At 40.4% G+C, this 21,780-nt stretch overlaps 1 protein-coding gene across 4 annotated transcripts in view; it reads left to right on the forward strand.

Annotated features, from left to right (window-relative positions):
* The window catches only part of ALG9 (ALG9 alpha-1,2-mannosyltransferase), a 100,379-nt gene that overhangs the window by 8,995 nt on the left and 69,604 nt on the right, over positions 1-21,780 (forward strand). For all 4 annotated transcript variants that reach the window (XM_049613615.1, XM_049613634.1, XM_049613625.1 and 1 more), the window contains exons 4-9: positions 1,348-1,418; positions 6,406-6,494; positions 8,525-8,660; positions 12,469-12,556; positions 12,737-12,842; positions 19,736-19,858. In XM_049613615.1, the coding sequence (XP_049469572.1) occupies positions 1,348-1,418; positions 6,406-6,494; positions 8,525-8,660; positions 12,469-12,556; positions 12,737-12,842; positions 19,736-19,858 (613 nt within the window). The remainder of the gene's footprint in view (positions 1-1,347; positions 1,419-6,405; positions 6,495-8,524; positions 8,661-12,468; positions 12,557-12,736; positions 12,843-19,735; positions 19,859-21,780) is intronic.

Consider the following 21,780-nt stretch of genomic DNA (forward strand, 5'->3'; position numbering starts at 1 on the left):
GCGGGGCTCGAACTCACGGACCGCGAGATGGTGACCTGGCTGAAGTCGGACGCTTAACCGACTGCGCCACCCAGGCGCCCCTCAAGGCTTTTAAACATACCAGTGTGGGGCGCCTCGGTGGCTCACTCGGTTAAGCATCTGACGTCATCTCAGGTCATGATCTTGTGATTGGTGGGTTTGAGTCCTGCCTAGGGCTCTGTGCTGACAGCTGAGAGCCTGGAGCCTGCTTCAGAGTCTGTGTCTCCCCTCCTCTCTGCCCCTCCCCTGCTCATGTTCGTTCTCTCTCTCTCTCTCTCTCTCTCTCTCTCTCTCTCTCAAAAATAAACATTAAAAAAAACTTAAAACAACATACCAGTGTGCTATAATATGAAAGCTATTCAGTACAACCCTATTATGTTTATTTTTTAAATCGATGTTTTTAATTATAAAATTAATGAAATCACATTACAGGTATTTGGAAGGTAAGAGGGAAAATGTGCACCTAACTCCTACCAGCTTGATTTAGCCACCTTTACCATTTTATTCATTTATGTATTTATTTATTTATCATTTATTTATCATTTATTTATTTATTTTCTAATATGCTTTATTTTTAGTTCAATTTAGGACACCGCACAATTGAGTGGAAGGTCCAGAGATTTCCCATATACACCCTGCCCCCACACATGTACAGCCTTCCCCGTATCCACATCCCCCATTAGAGTAATACACTTGTTACAATCCATGAACCTGTATTAACACATCATTGTCATCCAGAGTCCATCCTTGATGCCACCTTTACCATTTTATCACATTTCTTTTCAGCCTTTTCATATGCTTCTGATTTCCAAAGCTGTGATTGTGATGTGTAAATAATAATGTACATTTTTACCTGGTATTTTGTAATTATCGGTAATTATCAATATATAATGATTTAGGAAATGTTTGTTGAATGTAGGAGTTTTATATCCTGTGAATTCTTTGACTGTTTCTGTAACCATAAATTTTATCTGTGTAATAGTACATGAAATGTATGTAGCAGAATTGACTGATTTCCCTGTAATCGGATATTGTGTAGTTTTTTTTTTTTAAAGGTTCTTTCTCCCCCCTTAAATTAATAGTGCTGCAGTGACCATTTGCATGAGTAGAACTAACCACCCCCCTCCATATTTTCAGTTAATTCTGTGGGCTGGACTCCTAGAAATAGGTACAGTGGATCTAGGGGTATGAAATTGTTTATGATTCTTGATAATACTGCCTTTCAGGAAGATTATACCAGTTCATAGTGTTACTAATAACAAATGAAAGTGGTTTTATCTTGAGTTTTCTTGTTTCTATGACTTCTGTTTTCTTCTTGGTTTCTTTCAGATTCTTGTCTTTTACTTTTTACGATGTCTCCTGGCTTTTGTGAGCTGTATCTGTGAACTTTACTTTTACAAGTGAGTATAAAAGCTTTGCTTCTGAAAGTGCTATGAGAAAGGTCAGTACAGCATAAGACCATTTCTGATAGCATAAGCAGTATTGATAATAGAAAATGCTTTTCTCCTGGCTCCTAATAATATATTTGAAGTAGGACTTAAAATTTTTTTCTCACTTTATTGACCTACAATTGAAATAGAACATTGTGTAAATTTAAGGTGTATAGATAATTGATAAACGTATCTGTAATGAAATATGACAGTAAGGTTAACACATACCTTACTTGACATGAGTACAACTTTATGTGTGGTGAGAACATTTAAGACTTACTCTTCTAGCACCTTTCAAGTATATAATAATGTATTGTTAGCTATAGTCACCATGCTGTATATTAGATCTTCCAGAACTTATAGTTGGAAGTTTATACCTTTTGACGAATATCTCCTAATCCTCCCTGTCCCCGACTCCCTGCTTCCCCAGCCCCTGGCAGCCACCATTTTACTTTGTTTCTGCAAGTTTGGCTTTATTAGATTCCACGTGTGAGTTATTACACTATATGTCTTTTAGTATCTGACTTTTCACTTAGAGTAATGCCCTGAAGGCCCATCCACCTGTTGCAAATGGCAGGATTTCCTTTTTAAATGATATTCCATTGTATATCTTTTTTAAGAGTTTTATTTATTTATTTATTTTTTTAACGTTTATTTATTTTTGAGACAGAGACAGAGCATGAACGGGGGAGGGGCAGAGAGAGAGGGAGACACAGAATCTGAAGCAGGCTCCAGGCTCTGAGCCATCAGCCCAGAGCCTGACGCGGGGCTCAAACTCACGGACCGCGAGATCGTGACCTGAGTTGAAGTCGGACGCTTAACCGACTGAGCCACCCAGGCGCTCCAAGAGTTTTATTTTTTAAAAATATTTCCTTGAGAGAGCCAGAGTGGGGACTGGGGAGGGGCGGGGGGGGGGGGGGGAAAAGGGGAGGGGGGGGGGGGGGGGGGGGGAGAGAGAAGGAAGGAGGGGGGGGGGGAGGGAGAGAGAGGGAATCTGAAGCAGGCTCTGCACTGTCATCACAAAGCCCATGTGGGGCTCGAACTCATGAACTGTTAGATCATGACCTGAGCTGAAGTCAGGCACTCAGCTGAGCCACCCAGGTGCCCTATTCCATTGTTATATATGCCACATTTTCTTTATTCATTCATAGATGGACATTGAGGTTGATTCCATGTCTTGGCTGTTGTTAATAGTACTGCAGTAAATGGAGTACAGATATCCCTCCATATCTTCGTATAAAGTGAAATTATGTTTAAACACCTCTAACTGGTGTTTTATTTGGTAGAATTTAGTAGAGCCTTATTTTTGGTCTCAAGATAAATATGATTTACCTCTTCGCCTTGAGCTTAGATGATGGGAAATTATTCCTGTTGTGGGACTTGCTGCTCTTAAATTTTTTTTTAATGTTTATTTTTGAGAGAGAATGCAAGCGGGGGAGGGACAGGGAGACACAGAATCTGAAGCAGGCTTCAGGCTCTGAGCTGTTAATCCTGAGCCTGACTCAGGGCTTAAACCCACGAATGGCGGGATCATGACCTGAGCCGAAGTTGGATGCTTAACCACCCGAGCTACCCAGGTGCCCCAGGGACTCACTGCTCTTATTTGCACTCAGGACATGGTCTTTGCCCAAGTACCTGTTGGTTGGTTGGTTGAATGTTAGTGGAAGTATTAAGCATTTAAGTGTCGGGGCGCCTGGGTGGCTCAGTCGGTTAAGCGTCCGACTTCAGCTCAGGTCATGATCTTATGGTTCGTGGGTTCGAGCCCCGCATCGGGCTCTGTGCTGACAGCTCAGAGCCTGGAGCCTGTTTCAGATTCTGTGTCTCCCTCTCTTTCTGCCCCTCTGCCACTCGCGCTCTGTCTCTTTCTGTGTCAAAAATAAATAAACGTTAAAAAAAATTTAAAAAAACATTTAAGTGTCGCAGTAATAAAAATAGCCACTTTTTTTTTTTTTTTACTTGACACCTAACACATCTTAATGCTTGAAGGGATATTTAAACTTAATAATCATTATTTAAAAAATCTTCCCACTGCAAAACAGATAAAAATGTCAGATAAAATTCTTTGGTGTTGAGTCGGGGTGGCACAGGGAAGAAGAAAGAAAGCCAGTGCTGTCTTTGAGGATTGTAACCATACAGTGGTCTACTTATGGGTTTAGGATTGAGTTCAAACCACCTTTGTGGTCCCTCAAACCCTCCCTCCACCCGAAGTTGAGAATTTATGTTAAAACTGTTACGGGTTGGTAGTACTCCTAGGCATCTTGCAAAAACAAATGGAAAATTTCTCCAGAGAAATCAATTTTTAATCCAGGTGTCAAAGAACTATGACAAATAAAGTTCTCCTGAACAAGAAGTTATAATAAAAACAAATCACAAAGCACAGAAGAGAAGCAGACTTAAGTGAGAACCAGCAGAAATAACAACAGAAAGCTGACCTGCAAAACTTTATTTATTAGGAATTATTAAAATAAGAATATAAAATAAATGATAATTTTAAAGAAATAAAGAATTGAAAACATGAATAAGAAACAAGAGCCTAAATAATCCATTGAGTGAAAAGGAACTTGGAGAATGGGAGGAAATATTTGAAAACCATGATCTGAAAAGAGGTTCAGTTCCACAATATATAAGAAACTCGTCCAACTCAATAACAAACTGGTTAAAAAAGGACCAAGAACTTGAACAGACCTTTTTCTAAAGAAGATGCATGCTTAGCGAACAGGTATATGAAAAGATACAGTGTCACTAATCATCTGGTAAATGCAAATCAAAACCACAATGAGCCATATGACCTCATTCTTGTTAGAATGGCTATTACCAACGAAAAAACAGCTGGTGTTGGCAAGAATATAGGTTTGGAACTTTTGGATCCTGTAGGTGGGAAAGCAAAATGATATGGCCACTGTGCAAAAACAGTCTGGAGGATCCTCAAAAAACTAAAAGTAGAAGTACCATGTGATCCAGCAATCCAACTTCTGGGTATTCATCTAAAAGAACCGAAACAGGATCTTGAAGAGGTATCTGTACTTCCATGTTTATTGTAGCACTATTCACAGTAGCCAAGATGGGAAACAAGTTAAGTGTCCATTGACTGATACATGGTGGGGGGGAAATGTGGTATATACGTAGAATGGAATACTCAGTATTAGAAGGAAATCCTGTAATAATGTGACAACATGCATGAGCCTTGAGGATAGGCCAAACGAGCTAACCAATTAAAGATGGACAAACACTGGCTAATTTGACTTGTGTGAGGATTCTAAAATAATCAAACTCATGGAATCCAAGAATAGAATTGTGGTTGCCAGGGGTTAGGGAGAGGGGGAAATGAGGAGTTGCTGATAAATGCATATAAAATTTCAGTTGTGCAAGATGGGTAAGTGCTAGAGTGCTACTGTACAACATTGTGCCTATTAACGATGCTGTAGTTTACACTTAGGAGTCTGTTAAGAGGGTACGTCTCCCATGTGTTATTACCACGATAAAATAGAAAAGCTAAAAGGAAAAAGGAGTGAGACTACAAAAATGGCCCAGCAGATTTGAAAAAAGAACCAAACACAACTTGTAGAAGTGAAAGTGAACAATTGATATTTAAAGTTCAGTGGCTAGTTGAAACCACCAATTAGACGTGTTAATGAGTAAGTTAGATCGATTGGAAGAAATGAGTAAGAATGAAGTACAGCACGACAAAAAGGAAATAAAAGGAAAATAGGAAGAGATTAAGACACCTACCTCTGTGGTAGATTTGACCGATCCAGTGTTTGTCTAATCAGATTCTAGGAGATGATAGAATGGGGAGAAGGCCGTATTTGGGGAAATAATGGTTAAGAATTTTCCAGAATCCATGAAACCCAAGATCCTAATTCATAGATTCAGGGAGCCTAACCTATCCTGAGCTGGGTAAATAAAAAGGAATTAGTGAAACTACATAGAACACTAAGGGTAAAGAAGATCTTAAAAGTTGACAGAGAACTAATAGAATATATCTACAAAGGAATATTAGACTGACAGAAGCCTTCTTAAAATCCAGAACATTAAAAAAATATATATATATTCAAAGTGCTTGGAGAAAATGGCTTCATCCTAAAATTGTGTACTCAGCTTAATCCTCTTTTAAGACGAAGCACTAAATAAGACTTTTTTTTGGACCTAAAAAACCCCCCAAAAAACAAAAAAGAGGGAATTTGCCATTAGCAGATCCTCAGTAAAGACACTTATAAAAGATAGCCTGAGCTGGAAGCCAAGGTAATCCAGAAAGAAGCTCTGAGCTTCTCTAAGGGACCTGAGCAAGAGAATGGTTTACACAGGCATATGTTGGAACAAATGTTGACCACATGAAGCAGCAGTGATTGCTCATAGTGTTCACAGGCTTAAAGACCTCCACGAAAGAGGTACAGGAAGTGTGTAATTGCTTCATTTTGAGGAATGTGGACTTACTGCCCCGTGGTGTATCTCCTACTCTTCTCTTCTGATAACTACCCTGTATTGAGTACCTCTGTTCCACGCGCTCCCAGCACTTTCCCATGTATTGTCCTCACACAAATCTTACAAAGTAGACCTTAGCATTACCCTCACTTTACAGATAAGGAATCTGACAGTGTTGTCGCTAGACCAGGGTACCACTGTTAGTAAGTGGCGGAGCCCAAATTTGAACCTGTGCCCCTCTGAATGGGAAGCCTATTGTTTTTCCACTTTGATGCTGTTTTCCTATTGATCGTCTCCCTACTCTGAGTCCAGAAAGCATGCTTTTCTTTTTAGGTAGAGCGCTTCTCTTCTACTTACAGAATAAGAGTGTTTGGGTTTGTTAGGCACACACAATTGCTGACAAACCTGTCCAGGCAGTTCTATGTTTGACTTTAAATCTTCAGTGTTCTCTGTGAAGCACGCATGTTTTTGTCCTTTGATTTGAAATGTCTGTCCCTAAGATTTGCCATGCTGATAATCTTTGCCTTTCTCCTAGGGCTGTGTGCAAGAAGTTTGGGCTGCATGTGAGTCGGATGATGCTAGCCTTCTTGGTTCTTAGCACTGGCATGTTTTGCTCATCATCAGGTAAGTAAACGGGCAGGGGAAGGTGTAACACGTGCACTGATCTTTCACAGCTGAGCTGAAAGGAAGACTTTGTGTAGGTGTAGGTTACGTTGTACAGCATATCAGTAGTTTGCAGAGTACCGTTATCTGCATGATCTTCGTCATCCTTTACGGCAGTCCTGTGTTAGTATGATAAATATTTTCCCATTGTGCAGATGAGGACTCGGAAACTTAAAAAGGTGAAAAGTTATTTTCACCATACTGCTTTCTATTACATGGTTGTAGATTTTTTGTTTTTGTTTTTGTTTTTTTTATCACTTCCTCACAAGGCTGAAAAACACCAACACCTGTTGCCTTTCCCTGCTGTTAGGGGGAGAAAAATAATTTTGTTTTTCTTGTTTGTGTGTAAAAACCCTGTTCTTTATGGTTCTGCTTTCGGTTTCTTATTTGCAATGTATTCTGTAAAGGCATAGTCCTCCCTGTTAGGCTTTTTTTTTTTTTTTTTAAGTAAACTTAAAGAGAAATTACAATATTAGACTGGGGGCTTACAAACTGTGCTCCATTGAACACTTGTGTTGTCTGAGCTGAGTCACAGTGGCCTATTGCCAAAAGGTAGCCTGTTTCTGATGCTCTGAAAAAAAATGAAGCTACTAGTTATAATTATGCTAGTTTTAATGTCTGCTTGTGTATACCAGAATCTAGTATATACACTAAATATACACACAAAAATAGCATCCAGCACAAAAGTCTGTACTTAACTTTGTCGACTGTATCAAAATCTGTGTTCTGCAGGGACCTCAGGATTCCACACCTGAATAATTTAAAAAAAAATTTTTTTTAAAAAATTTTTTTATTACTTTTGAGAAACAGAAACAGAGCACAAGCCAGGGTAGGGGCAGAGAGAGAGGGAGACCCAGAATCGGAAGCAGGCTCTAGGCTCTGAACTGTGAGCACAGAGCATGATGCGGGGCTCAAACCCACGAACAGTGAATAATTTTGAGTGTTACTGTTCTAAACGAGACTGTGCTGTTCCCTCTGAGCTGGCAGAGGCCTCTCATTCCTCTGCTCCCTTTGTTCTCTACATTGGCAGCTGTAATTGATAGCTTTGGATGGCATCAGTATTACTTAGCATTGATCAGTGAAGTTGTACCTTAGGTTTTTTTAGTTATTTTGCTATTCCTAAAACTGATTAAGTGTGGGAGGTGTTGAGGAGTGGCTTTAGCTTTGTCATCTCAGTTGAGGATATTGAGGCACAGAGAAATTCAAGGCATCCTTTTACATACAGCTTCTAAACCCTTGACTGACTTTGTGAGATCATACTGCCCTTCGTTGTGGTCCTTGCCTCATGCTGATTTTTCTTCACTAGTGTTACATGAAGCAGGCCTTGTACAGCCTGGAGAGGCAGATCTGCATTTTTGTGTCACCTTGTTAGAAACACTGATCAAATGTTACTGCAACAGAGACCCTGAAAGTACTCCGTCCTCTGCTGTTTACTGTAGTAAACAGTTACTTTGTTGTAACAAAGTAATGCTAGACAAAAGTAATTAGGGGACATCTAAAGGCCAAATTATCCATGTCAGTGGATGCAGGATGTGATATTTGGCCCTTGAGAAGGCTTCTTAGAATTCCTATGGGGTAAAGTTAGTGCCAGGACAGTCTCAGAAGACTACCAGAAGATAAAATTCTTCAGAAATAGTCAGCAATGGGTCTGAGTTTCTTGAAGCATATTCTCTGCCTGGAAATATAACTGGAAATCTGTAAGTTCTGGATTTGGAGTACAGGCCAGGAGAAAAATGGCATGGTTTATATTGTATAAGTAGGCAGCGTTGTTGGTACCTAAAAAACAGGAGTGAGAAAATAAAAATACCCTTGAACTTCATTGTTATTTAAGGAGTATCACTTTACTACACATTTCTCCTACAGTGTTCCTCAAAACCTGTTCCTGGTGATTGACCTCCTGCAATGTGGGTAGATTTTTGATAATACCTAATCAGTCTCCTACTTTTGTCCCCCCCACCCCCCTTCTATTCCCCTTTTCTTTACCCTTGCAGCGCTCCTTCCTAGCAGCTTCTGTATGTACACCACGCTGGTAGCCATGACTGGCTGGTATTTGGACAAGACTTCCATTGCTGTGCTTGGAGTGGCAGCTGGGGCTATCTTGGGCTGGCCATTCAGTGCTGCCCTTGGGTAAGAAACCAACACAATTCATCTTCTGGTATCATTGGACACACAGTCAACCTGAGCGTTGGCTTATCTCCGTGTTCCTTGGTTATGACCTGAAGTCAAAGGAATGAATCGGACCTACCAAAATTCTGGGAGTTGGAAGAATCTGTCTCTTGGTGTTTATTGTTAGGATTAAATCTAATACCAGTAGTGACTCTTAGGCATCTGTTGTGTGTTAGGTGCCACGAATCCCCTTAGAAACTTTATTCCTAAACCTTATAACAGCTTTGCAGGAGAAATCCAAGTAGTAGTGCTTCAGAAGGGAGAAAGTAGACTCCAGGAGGGAGAGAAATTTGCCTTGAAGGTGATGACTGCTTTTGGATCCAGGCCTCCCTGACCCCATCACTGATGTTTCTTCTACACTACACCACTCGGTGACGTGCGTTCCCCACTCCCGGGCCTGAAGTCGGACTTTACCTGCAGGCTCGTGGTGTTAGCTCAGCAACTTTTCCCCAAGCAGCTTTGTTGCTCATGTTCCTTGTTTTTGCCGCTTTGGCTCTAGTCTGTGCTGCATTTGCTTCTCACCTGCACTGCAGGTAATTTGGAAAAATACTGTAGTTTGATGTTAAGGTTATTGTAGTACAGCTGACCCTTGAACATCCTGGGTGTAGGGGCACTGACCCCCTGCACAGCCCAAAATCTGCATGTAACTTTTGACTCCCCAGAAACTTTACAATAGCTTATTGTTGACCAGAAGCCTTACTGATAACTTAATTAACACGTACTTGGTGTGTTATATGTATCCTATACCGTATTCTTACAATAAAGTTAAGCTACAGAGAAGAAAGTGTTACTAAGAACAGAAGATTTATTCACAGTACTGTACTGTATTTATAAGAAACAATTGGCATACATGCGGACCCACGCAGTTTAAACCCATGCTGTTCAAAAGTCAACTGTACCAGTCTATTTCTATTGTAAAAAAAAAAAAAAATGCCAGTTTGTTTTAGGTAGAAAGAATTCCTAATTTACTTTGCCCGTAGCCTCATCTTCAAAGGTACTTTTATATACTTTCGTATATATCTTTCTAGAAACTGTCCTCATGTGTAAAGCACACACATGGACATCCTGGAAATTAAATAGGATTACCTTGTACCTGTACATACTTTTTGTTGTATCTACATTGGTCTTTGTACAGATCGCACAGCATTCCACTTTCTGACCCTGATGTGGCCGTTGCCTTATCGGGAGAGATTTAGTTTTCAATATTCTCCTATGATGTACAATGCTTCAGTGAATGTTTTTGTCCACATGTCTATACATTAATGGAAATTTATTGATACGGTAAATTTCTGGAATGGGGGTTACTAAGAGGATCAATATTCTACGTTTTCTTAATTGTCTTCTATTTTTATTATTTTTTAACTTCTATTTTTGAGAGAGAGTGTGAGCGGCTGAGGGGCAGAGAGAGAGGGAGGCATGGAATCTGAAGCAGGATCCAGGCTCTGAGCTGGCAGTACAGAGCCCAATGAGGGGCTCAAACTCCCAAACCTTGAGATCGTGACAAGAGCTGAAGTTGGTTGCCCACCTGACTGAGCCACCCAGGCATCCCCTTAATTTGTCTTTTAAAGGCTGGTTTCCCCACCTCCAATCTTTGATTCTGTTTACCCTCAAAATACTGTACTCAGGATTTTGTGTGAGGCCTTCTTTTATCTCAACCATCTTGATAATTCAAAACTGAGCTCACTATCTTCCCTCCCTATCTGTTCTTTTATCTATGTTTCTATCCCAGTAAATGATACCATCATCTGCTCAGTGCTCAGTCAGGAACCTGAAAATTATCTGTGACTCTTTTCTTTTTCCCATGTCCTGTTTGTTATATCTCCTGAATATCTTGAATCTACTTTTCTTCACCTCTGCTCCTGAGTTACTATGCAGACTCCTAAATGATCTTCCCATCTCTAGGCTTGATCTCTGTATATCTGCTTTCTATAATCAAACTAGACTTATCTTCCTAAAATGCAAATAGGGTTTTATCACTGCCTGTTTTGTTTTAAACTCTGTAATAGCTTCCCCATTGGTCTGTGTCACAGAAGTTGGCAGCCTGTGGCCTGTGGGCCCAGTGCAGCTGGTCTTGTTTTGTGCAGCCCAAGAACTAGGAAGTTGTTGTATTATAAAGGGTTGTTAACAACACACCCACACCCACCCACCCCCCCCCCCACACACACAGTACAGACACAGAACATGAAACAGAGACCATATGTGGCCTGCAGAGCCTAAAATACATACTGTCAGGTCCTTTCAATAAAAAGCTTGCCAACCTCTGTTCTATGGTGTCCAGATTCTAACATGACTCAAAAAACCCCAATTCTGCCTCCTTTTTAATTCTCCAGAAAGTAAAAGTATTTTTTTTTCACTTCCTCCATTCCTTTTACTCTGCCCAATCAACATTGAACTTTATGAGTTCCTCAAATACCTTTAGGTGGCACATATTGATTGGTCTGCCTTTAGGGGAGATCAGTGATTTCAGGATCACAATCAGCAGTCTACCATCATTTATTGAGTACTTTGTGCTACATGCTGCTGATACTGTGATAAAGAAGACACTTACGGTTCCTGCTCTTTGGGAGCTTACATTTTAGTAGGAAAGACCGACCTTGAACAAGTAAATAGAAGTATGATGACTTACCAAAGGAGAAGTACAGATGCCATGGGAATGTCACTGGTTGGGCAGAAAAAAATGAAAACACAAAAAGTTAATGCAAAACTTAGATAATAGAATATGGAAGTTCCTATCACAGAAGAGATGCCTTGTGGTAGCACATGACATTGCTAAGTAAATGATAGACATGATAATGCTATGTCAATTCAGAGACAGGAGAAATCGGTTCCGCAGAGGAGTCGAGAGCAGAGCCTGTGGTGAATTTTGGGTAAATTGTGTCGTATCAGATTGGTGTGGGGAGGGAATTTCTTGTGGCGGGAGCATGGGTGAAGATTCTGGCTAGTGTACCAGATCTGGAGGTCCTGGGCATGAAGGTGATTGTTGATGTAAGAGTGGAGGTACCCCCTGAGAAAATGATGTAGAGAGAGAAGAGCAGAAGTTTGCTTTTGGGAAATAGACCATGGTAGGGCACAAAAAGGAAAAGGTGCACTTGGGAAGAGGCCAGAAAAGAGCAGGAGCCAGGAAGCCTAAAGAGGACGAACAGATGCTTTGTGTCAAGTGCCACAGGAAGACCAAGGTAGATGGAGGTAGTGAAGAGATTCGGGGTCTGGCTGAGGGGAGGTGCCTGTCGACCTTATGTCATTCTCCCTGCGTTAAAGCCAGGCCTTCAGGAAGAAGTGGAGAAGGCAGTGTACATATGCGACTTGCTTGTGGAATTGAAGTGAAAGGGAGAAGAGCAAACGGTATTGGAAGGGGGTGTATCAGAACTGACTTACTAAAGTTTGTAGTGTTAGCAAAATTTTTATAAATCATGGAAGAGATTTGTATTTATTCATTTGGCAGGGTCGGTGTAGGACCACAGGGCACAGCTACTTAGAATTAATGTATTTTAAATGTCTGTCACACATGAATAGGTATAATAAGGAGCTCCTTGCAGAAGCTCAGCATTAATGTTCCTTGTGCATCGTGGGGTGTGAAGTACTATCATGGGCTCTCTGAACAGAACACTGTATTTTTGAGAAGACATCCTCTTATATACCAGCGTTCTTTCCTCACTATAACTGCTAGAGACATTTTTTTCCCCCTGTGTTCAGCATGAAGTATGTGTGAATCGGACTTGTTTGAGTCTATGTTGTAAGTAATTTCTGACTTTGTTTCTCTGTTAAATAGTTTACCCATTGCCTTTGATTTGCTGGTCATGAAACACAGGTGGAAGAGTTTCTTTCATTGGTCTCTGGTGGCCCTAATACTCTTTCTGGTGAGTTTTATTTTTTTCCCTGTTTTGTTTGAACATTGTAATGAAAGGATGTTCTGATGTAGGAAAGAGAACATTAGAAGTTCATTCTGTTATTTGTTCTGAAGTTTATCCTGTTCCCCCTGGGAGAATGTTTGCATAACAAACCCCTGCAATTGCTGTTTATTTCCTGCTCTGTTTCAGGTGCCTGTGGTGGTCATTGACAGCTACTACTACGGGAAGCTGGTGGTGGCACCACTGAACATTGTTTTGTACAATGTCTTTACTCCTCATGGACCTGATCTTTATGGTAAGGCCTTAGGGACTCTGGGGAAGGGCAGGAGATGGCTTCATTTGCCTGAACTTTGACATTTCAACGTGGTTTCTTTATTTCATCAGATATTCTTTGGCAAATACAGCATTTCTTTGCTGGTATTCTTTTTAAAAAAGAAATGACATTCGGCTATGGCACAGCGATGATTAAGTAACCAGTAAATGTTTCTGCTTGATTGATGTGATTTCTGTTAGTCCTGTCTGTTGTTCTCGGTGTGTCGTGTGTCGTGGTTCTTGATGCTACTTTTTAAAATGAAAAGCTACTTTTTACTCTTTCCATTAGAAAATCAGTATGGTAACAAAAATAGGAAAATAAAAACATTCATAATCCTGTCATCTCCAGATAGCTGTTGTTAATACTTTGGAGTCTATTCCTCCAGATGTCTTATGGACATACACACATTTGGTATTAATTTTTCTTTTTAAAATTTGCATTAAGTATCAGGGATTAGGAGAGAAAGTTTGGAAAATGTATAGAAATAGCAGAGCAAATGGTGGAGTCAGCATGAGAAAAAGGTGAGTAGTTTGGCCAGCTTTAAAGGGCTGATGCCTTTAATCTGGGGAATATATTCTGCATTTTACCTCCATCTCCCTCCCCCCACCCCAATGCCTTCTTTCAGCCAGCACTGAGCCGGTTTTATTTGGCCCCCGAGGGCATTTGTGTTGGTGACAGCTATGGAGGATTGTCCTAGAGATCTTCCTGGTCAGATCAGCCAAATCAGTAAACATCTTTTGAAACCATTTTTCATTAAAATAAGTGTAGTTTCTTCTGCCTTAATTTTCTGAAGGTCTTGAAGCATTTTTTAATATGTGATTGTCCTGGGGCTCTGCTGTGAAACAAGTTAATACTACCTCTGTGTCTTACCAGTTTAAGCCATGCCCATCACTTTCCTGTGCCACTTTGTCCACAGGACCAACAGATTTGATGATTTGAAGTAAGCATACAAATAAGATTTAATTGGGCCTGTCAGGATTTGTGGAATATTGCCATTTAGATGGCAGTAGGTAATAGGTCATAGTAAACCGTGTTTTGTCTAGTGACTTGAATTTCCACACTGCCTTGTTAGAGAATAATTGTTAAGTGAAGGAATTTTAATGTTTTTAAAAGTTTATTTAGGTAATCTCTGCACCCAACGTGGGGTGCAGAATGCACAATCTCGGTATCAAGAGTCACACACTCCTCTGAGCCAGCCAGGCGTTCCCTAAGTGAAGGAATTTAAAAAGGCTCCTTTAAGACTTCAAGATCCCCAAAATGTGAGAAAAGCCCCAATTTTAAGCTTTCGCCTCTAGATGTCTCCCTTTAGCTGGAGAGAGTTTGTATGTTTTTAATTCCCCCTTGTTTTAGGTTACTTGTAACATTTTATTTGATTGTGTAAGACCATAGAAGGAAGACTCTCCTTTTAGACCCAGATTGCATGTTAGAAACTGATTTACATGGAATCTATGGAAGCAAAATACCCATTATGTATAGGTGAATAAATTATGTTAATTTGAGTTTAATTTTGGGAGACTGTCTTCACTTTTTAAAAATTAATTATTTTTTATTTTTAGAGAGCACCTACATGAGTGGGGGAGAGGGGTGGGCAGAGGGGGAAAAAGAGAGTCTTAAGCAGACTCTGTGCTCAGCATGGAGCCCATCTCAGGGTTCAGTCCCAGAAACCTGGGATCATAACCTGAGCCAAAATCAAGAGTCAGACACTCCATCAACTGAGCCACCCAGGTGCCCTTGGCTTCATTTTCTAAACAGGTTATTACATAGTGGTATTAAAATAATTTTTTTAATGGTTATTTTAGAGAGTGCACATGCAAGCAAGCAGGGGAGGGGCAGAGAGCAAGGGAGACACAGTATCCGAGCAGGCTTCAAGCTCTGAGCTGTTAGCACAGAGCCCAATGTGGGGCCTGAACCCACGAACCGTGAGATAGTGACCCTAGCAGAAGTCGGATGCTTAACTGACTGAGCCACCCAGGCGCCCCGTCAAAGATTGACTTTTTGATAGATGCTGTACAGTTATCAGAGAGTAAGATAGCATATGTTTTGTCATGGAAGCTTCAGCTGTTTCACTCTACATACACGTCGGGCCCTATTGGGCATCATTTTGACTATTTTGTAAGACTTGACTGCTCCAAGTGCTTCATTACCTATTGTAGGCATAGGTTTCTTCTCTGAAAGTTACAAATGCATCATGCTGATAGTTTCTACATTCATGTCTTAGTGCTGTTTTTTTGGATGTAAGAGCAAATAAGCCTATAATACTTAAACAATTAGTTAAATGGACTTGAGTTAAAGAAACATGGACTCAGCTGCCTTTGAGCATTTGTGTCCTCATAACTTGCTGTCCCATACGGCTGCAGTCACACGAGTAGATAATTATAGTCAATTGTGTTACGTACTACAGTGGAAAGATGGGGAATCACAGGAGAAGTCCATCTGGTGGTAGCAGAAGGACTTCTTGAGTCAAGCCTGGAAGGAAGAGTAGATGTTTGGTGAGTAGATGCTAGAGGGGGCATATTTCAGACAAACACAATGTTCAGGGTAGGGACTGCAGAGACAAAAAAAAAAAAAAAAAGGAAAAAAAAATTAAAAAATTGAATATTGTGAATTTTTTTTTTTTTACAACATTAGCTAATTTTAGATAGAAACTACAAACATGAGCAAGATAAATTCAGTTTCTCTGTTGTGATTATAATATAAATATTTACTCCATTATTCCTGGTTTTCACAGGGACCTTTCTATACTTGCTTGGCCAGAGAGCATCTATGAATGACATATTCCAGACCTGAGCTGGCTCTTTTGAAGCCAGGAGAAAGAAAAAGTATTTTTTCACAACTATAAATTATAATTGCTTCCGTTTATCAAATGCCTGTTCTATACAAGAGATTTTATGTAACATCGTCTTCTCCTCACAAAAACTTTGTGAGAGAGGCATTATTTATGCTTATTCCCAGCTATGGAAACCAAGGTGGAAATGCACATAAAACCAAGGGGCTTGCACATAATTAATAGGTGGCAGAAATGGGATAAGAGCCCAGGGCTGTCTGACTCCCAAGCCTGTGTTTTTTCCACTGAAAACAGCCTTAGCAAAACTCTGGAGTTTGGCGTTTGAGACTCTACAAGAGAATAAGCAAAAACAGATTGTGAGTTGGAGATAGAGGAAGATAAGATTTGATCTAAAGAAGGGGCAGGAAGTTGTGCCTCTGAAGGCCCACACACTGGGCTTGGAGGGTGATCAGGAAGCCTTAGAGAGCTTCGATGGCACAGTGGTATGCACGCTGGCAGGCTCTCTTTCACAGGGGAGCGTTGCTCCATGCTTGTTCAAGAAAAAGAATATTTGGACAAGGAAAAAAGTACTTGGCATTTAGGAAATTTAGTGTAGACATAAAATTGCAAAGTCATAGGCAAAGCATCTCTTTGGTGTCAAAGATCAAGAGGTGAAATTTAGTGTTGCAAAAAACAAAGTGACTGGTCATGGCACTGATTTTGCTTCTTACCCTTGTAACATTTGGCGTTGGCAGATGTCGGGGTTGATAAGTATTTTTATGTGGAGAGTGAAGACTGGTGCTCTCTGAGGAGTTGAGGCCTGGAGAAGGCGTGGGAGGGCGGGTATGAGAAATGCTCTTCCTTCAAAAACAACAGTGGGTCGGCTCAACGATGCCACTTTGCAATTTAGGATGTGATCCCTGCCTGTTGATGTGTTCTATCAACATCTGTCACATCACTGGACAGGAAATTTCAGAAGGCAAAGGCGAATGGCCTTTATTAAAGGCCCAAATTTTCCATTTGTGCAGGAGCAGAGGATGAGGCCCCAGTAGAGTCACTCAAGAGCTGACTGGTGTCAAGATCTGTTCTAGGGCTTTCATTGTTTTGCTGATCATTTTTGTTGGACCTTGGTGTCTCTTTGCTCTGGGTGTTGTAAATTTGACATTTATAAGGATGATTTACTACAATTTAGTTCTTAAGGTTTTATAAAATTATAGGCCTATAAAATAGCTTCCTTTCATTCAATCGGTGGAACAGTAAACATTATCCCTTCTTCTTCTGGCCTCTTTGAAGGTTCCCTTTAGCTCATTTAAATGAAAGGAATTGGTGCATCATTCCCTACAGAGGTCCTGCTTCCAGCTTTCACTGCACACTTTGCACCAGTTAAACGCGTAGCTTGTCATTCTGACACATTTTTTTTTTCTGCATAGTTGAGCTTTGATAGTTTCTGAGAAGTGGCATCAAATTACCTCCCTGGAAAGAGAGGAAAGTTTTTACTCTTTTTTTCAAGGCAGGTGTCTGATCATGTAGGGGAGGACACTGGGTAAGAGAATTCCCTGTTTTTGTCTCTTTCTGCCCTTGTTTTTAAGACTGTTGTGACTTGAACCTTCCCTGCCTTTGGCTTATCCTCCAATTTTTGCCTTGTTCTTCCAGGAAGCAATAGTCTATTATGAAATGTTCACAGCCTAGCTCTGAACTTGATCTATGAGTTCCTAACACATAAACATAGTTGAGTTTACCAAATTGATGCTTTGGGTTCAGAATTTCAGAGTATAGTACACCTAGGTAAAAAGGTAGGCAGCCCTAGCAGGAGGGTATAGTCAGTTGTGGTAGAGACCAATATTTGCTGGCAATAAAGTGCTTTCCTGAAAAAAACAATAAGTATTTGTAAGGAGCAATGAAAGGCTTTTTTTTTTTTTCTATAGATGCTTCTTAAGATCTATTAAAGATGATATAAAAGATGATCTCCTTTCTCCCTAGTCACTGTGATTTTTCTTCTCAGGCTCAGATTTCCAGAATTTGGTTGGAAAAAAGGAGGGCCAAGGTTGACAGCCCTGCTTCCACAGTGGTGGTCAGGAGAAGATTATGCAAAAAACTACCTTTCTGGGAACTGGACTCCTAAGAGACTCAGTTTCAGAAATGTGTTATTACATATTAAAATCCAGAGAAGATGGATATTTCTTTTTGAAAATCATCACTTTTCTTTTCTTTTTTCTTTTTTTTATTAAAAAAAATTTTTTTTTTAAATGTTTATTCATTTTTTGAGACAGAGAGCATGAATGGGGGAAGGTCAGAGAGAGAGAGAGACACAGAATCAGAAGCAGGCTCCAGGCTCTGAGCTGTCAGCACAGAGCCTGACATGGGGCTCGAACTCAGACCGCGAGATCATGACCTGAGCCGAAGTCAGACGCCCAACCGACTGAGCCACCCAGGCACCCCGAAAATCATCACTTTTCTATAACCCAAACGGGTATTGGTAAAGAATACAGGCTATGAATGTCTATTGAACTTGGCCTGGGACAGGAGCTCTGTTCATGAACATCGCAATCAATGTATTTAGACAGGAAGGAGTGAGCTTTTGCAAAAGGTGACAACAGTTGAAGTGGAGTTTTACTTAGGGTACCCCACCCTCCCTTCCCCTAAATGTTTCTAGCGTTATGGGTTTGGTTTCTAATCTTATTTTGCTGTGCAAGCTGCAAAAATGTCAGGTTTTTCTGACTGTTCCTCTGCCTTCTGATTACCCTTTTAAGCAGTGCTGATTGCAGGAAATTGCTGTGGTGCAAGGCGGGTGTCACAACATGCAGTGATTAAAACCCGCATGTGTCATTCACTGCCTGATGGAAGTAATCACACAGAGGGGAAGAGCAGATAAAGAGCCTGCTAAATGTGAATGGGGGGCTGGTCCTGCATTTGGGTTCAAGGATTTTGAGTTAAAGAATCGAAACTGGTGTGGGTAAGCCTTGTGTTTTCATTTTGTTTCGTTCTGAGTCCTCAAAACTTCTAAACAGGATCTGGGGCTCTGAACATTATTTTCCTAAGGAAAGCAAATGGTTGCTTTTTACCAAACACAGGGTCCCATGACAGTAGAATAGTGGTTAAACATATCAAGGGCCAAGATACTGGGATGTAAATGGAATGAACGGGTGAGAATAAAAGGGGAAAGGCCTGAGTAGCTCGGTCCTACAAGACGGCTCCCACTTGGCCCTGCCACAGCCACACTTGAGACGTCAGTAACCAGTCCAGATTGTCACTTCCGACCAGCTGTAGATGGGAAGTTCCAGCAACCCCCTCTTTGGGTTCGCTTAATTTGCTGGAGTGGCTCACAGAGCTTAAAGAAACATTTACTTAAGTTTACCAGCTTAGTGGGCAGGATATTATAAAGGATACAGATGAATAGCCAGGTGGAAGAGATGCATAGGGCAGGGAGTGTGGGATGGAGCTCAGAACTCCCATCCTTCCCAGGTGTACACACTCCTGGTGCTTCTATGTGTTCATCAACCTGAAGTTCTCTGGACCCTGTCCTTCTGGGTTTTTATGGAGGCTTCGTTACACAGGCATGATTGCTGAAATCATTGGCCGTGGGTGTGACTGAACTCTTGCCAGCCCCTCTTCCTTCCCTGGAGGTCAGCAGGGTGGGACTGAAAATTCTAACCGCCCCATCAGGGCAGTTAGGTCACACAATTGGTTCTGGCCATCCATCCCCGTCCTTCAACCCCACCTGAGGGCTTTCCCCAAATCTCCTAATTAACAGAAGACCCAGAAGACACCCTATCGCTCTCACCACTTAGGAAATTCCAAAGGTTTTAGGAGCTCTGTGCCAGGGACAGAGATGAAGACCAAATATAAATTACTTATTATAAATCACATTATCACCACTAAGCTATTTAAATTATTTGCTTGTTCTGGAAAAGTAACAAATCCCATTCTCTTCCCCTCATCTGCTCTTGTGCTTCCCCTGTGTGACTGAGCCCTAGTAACTGAGTTCCCATTGTGGACTCATTCACTTGAGGCATCAGACCATCAACATTGCTTGAACAAAGAACATTCTGAATCCAGCATTGTAAAAGATATGGAAGGCATCCACTAATTATCTTTTATTTGTTTCCCCCAGGTACAGAACCCTGGTATTTCTATTTAATTAATGGATTTCTTAATTTTAACGTAGCCTTTGCTTTGGCTCTTCTGGTCCTACCACTGACTTCTTTGATGGAGTACCTACTGCAGAGGTTTCATGGTGAGTGGAGTAAGGGATGAAAGGTTTTTGGGGAGGAAAGAGCAAGTAACAATGTATACCAAGAAGTGAAAATGAATCTCCTTATTCTCTTCTCCATTTTCTTCCCATGGCAATGGTTGGCTTATCAAATTATCATTCTGTGTTTGTAGATTATTTAAATTTATGTGAAGGTTCAGTTAATAATTGCAAGTTAGGCTGACAAAGGGAGGAATTTTACATCCCTTCGAGTGAGGAAGTCAGGATAGCATACAGAACCGCATGGGGAGGCAAAAACAGTCATAAAATCTCAGGAGATGAAAGTATTTGAGTCTTGGGTTTTTTAAAGAAGTGTGCAGTAATATGGATAATTGTTTAAGATGATAAGTCATAGAGGTAAATACTCCTTGGGAAATTACTTTAACCAAAAATTTGAAAACTAAACCATACAGGGATTTCCCTCAAATTTGATACTGAAGTGAGAGAAGCTTTGGACTTCCTGAGAAACATTATGCTTCTCTTTGTTCCGTTTTGCTTCTGTGTTTGCCTTATTGTGGAAGGTTTGGTTTGTCATTTATTTTGCTTGCTCTGATTCCGTAGTGCACAGCCAGTGTTTTCTCAAGTTGTCACAGATTTGGATATCTGGTGCCCATGTTTCGTTTATGGAAGACAGATTTGAGCAGAAATTCATATGAGCTTTGGAAAGAGATTTAATTTCAGACATTTCAGTCTGATTTGGATGCCATATGATCTCTCCATCCCGCCCCCCATTCTGCTTTTCTGCTATTAATGGTTTGTAGAGTTCACTGTGTTACCCTATTTGAATACGAAAGCAGTCTCCAGTCACTTGTTTTGTTTTAGCATAACCATAATGCCATTATCCTAATAAAATCAGCAATTCCTTAATATCTAATACGCAGTTGATACTCAGGTTTCCTACACTGTCTGAAAAACAGCTTTTTATAGTTGTTTAAAAGAGGTTCTAAAAAAGGGTCATATACTGACTTTGATGTTAAGTTTCTTCAGCTTTTTACGAGGTTCCCCCCTCTTGTTTTTCCTCCTGAAGATTTGTAAAGAAATCAGGTCACCCATCTTGCATAATGTCCCACATTTGGATCCAGCTGTCTGTCACCTGGGGTGTTAACTTAGTCCTGCATTCCTTACATGTCCTAAGGATCACTTTATCTCTCTTTTTTTTTTGAAAAATAACTTTTTTTTCTTTACTGTAAAGATAATTTATGCTTGTAGAGAATTTGGACATGCTTGTGATGTAAGTATAAAAACAGCATATTAAGCTGTTCTCTACAGTACGAATCCAATTTTGTTTTAAAAATGTGTAATTTGCACACATGTCCACCTAGTAAAAAAAAATGAGTGCTGTTTTTTCTCTATACTTTCTGTGTATTTTATAATAGAAAAATCTTCTTTTAAAGAGAAAAAACCCAGAAAAACATAAAGAAGCAGGAAAGTTACCTATTTTCTTATCATGTGATACAACTGTGGTTATGATTTTGTAATTTCACAGAGTACATTCAAACAGGTTACGCCATATTTTAAGTTTTTTAAATGTTTGTGTAATTTTGAGAGTGAGTGAGATGGAGCATGAGTGGAGGAGGGGCAGAGAGAGAGGGAGACAGAATCCAAAGCAAGTTCCAGCCTCTGAGCTGTCGGCACAGAGCCCATTGTGGGGCTCGAATTCAGGACCTGTGAGATCATGACCTGGGCCGAAGTCGGATGCTTAACTGACAGAGCCACCCAGGTGCCCCAGTAGGCCATATTTTACAAATATATTTGCTAGCCTTGAAGATACAGAAAAGGATTTCATTTTTTTGTAATCAAGAAAATTCCAACCTAAAATACTTCTTGGAAAGATGTAAATCATAGATTATCACCTAAAATCTTAAGGTAAGATCTTAGAGTAGAAAGTTTAAAGGATAAGCCTGGTA

Source organism: Panthera uncia, chromosome D1 (genome assembly GCF_023721935.1).
Source record: "Panthera uncia isolate 11264 chromosome D1, Puncia_PCG_1.0, whole genome shotgun sequence".
Lineage (NCBI taxonomy): Eukaryota > Metazoa > Chordata > Mammalia > Carnivora > Felidae > Panthera > Panthera uncia.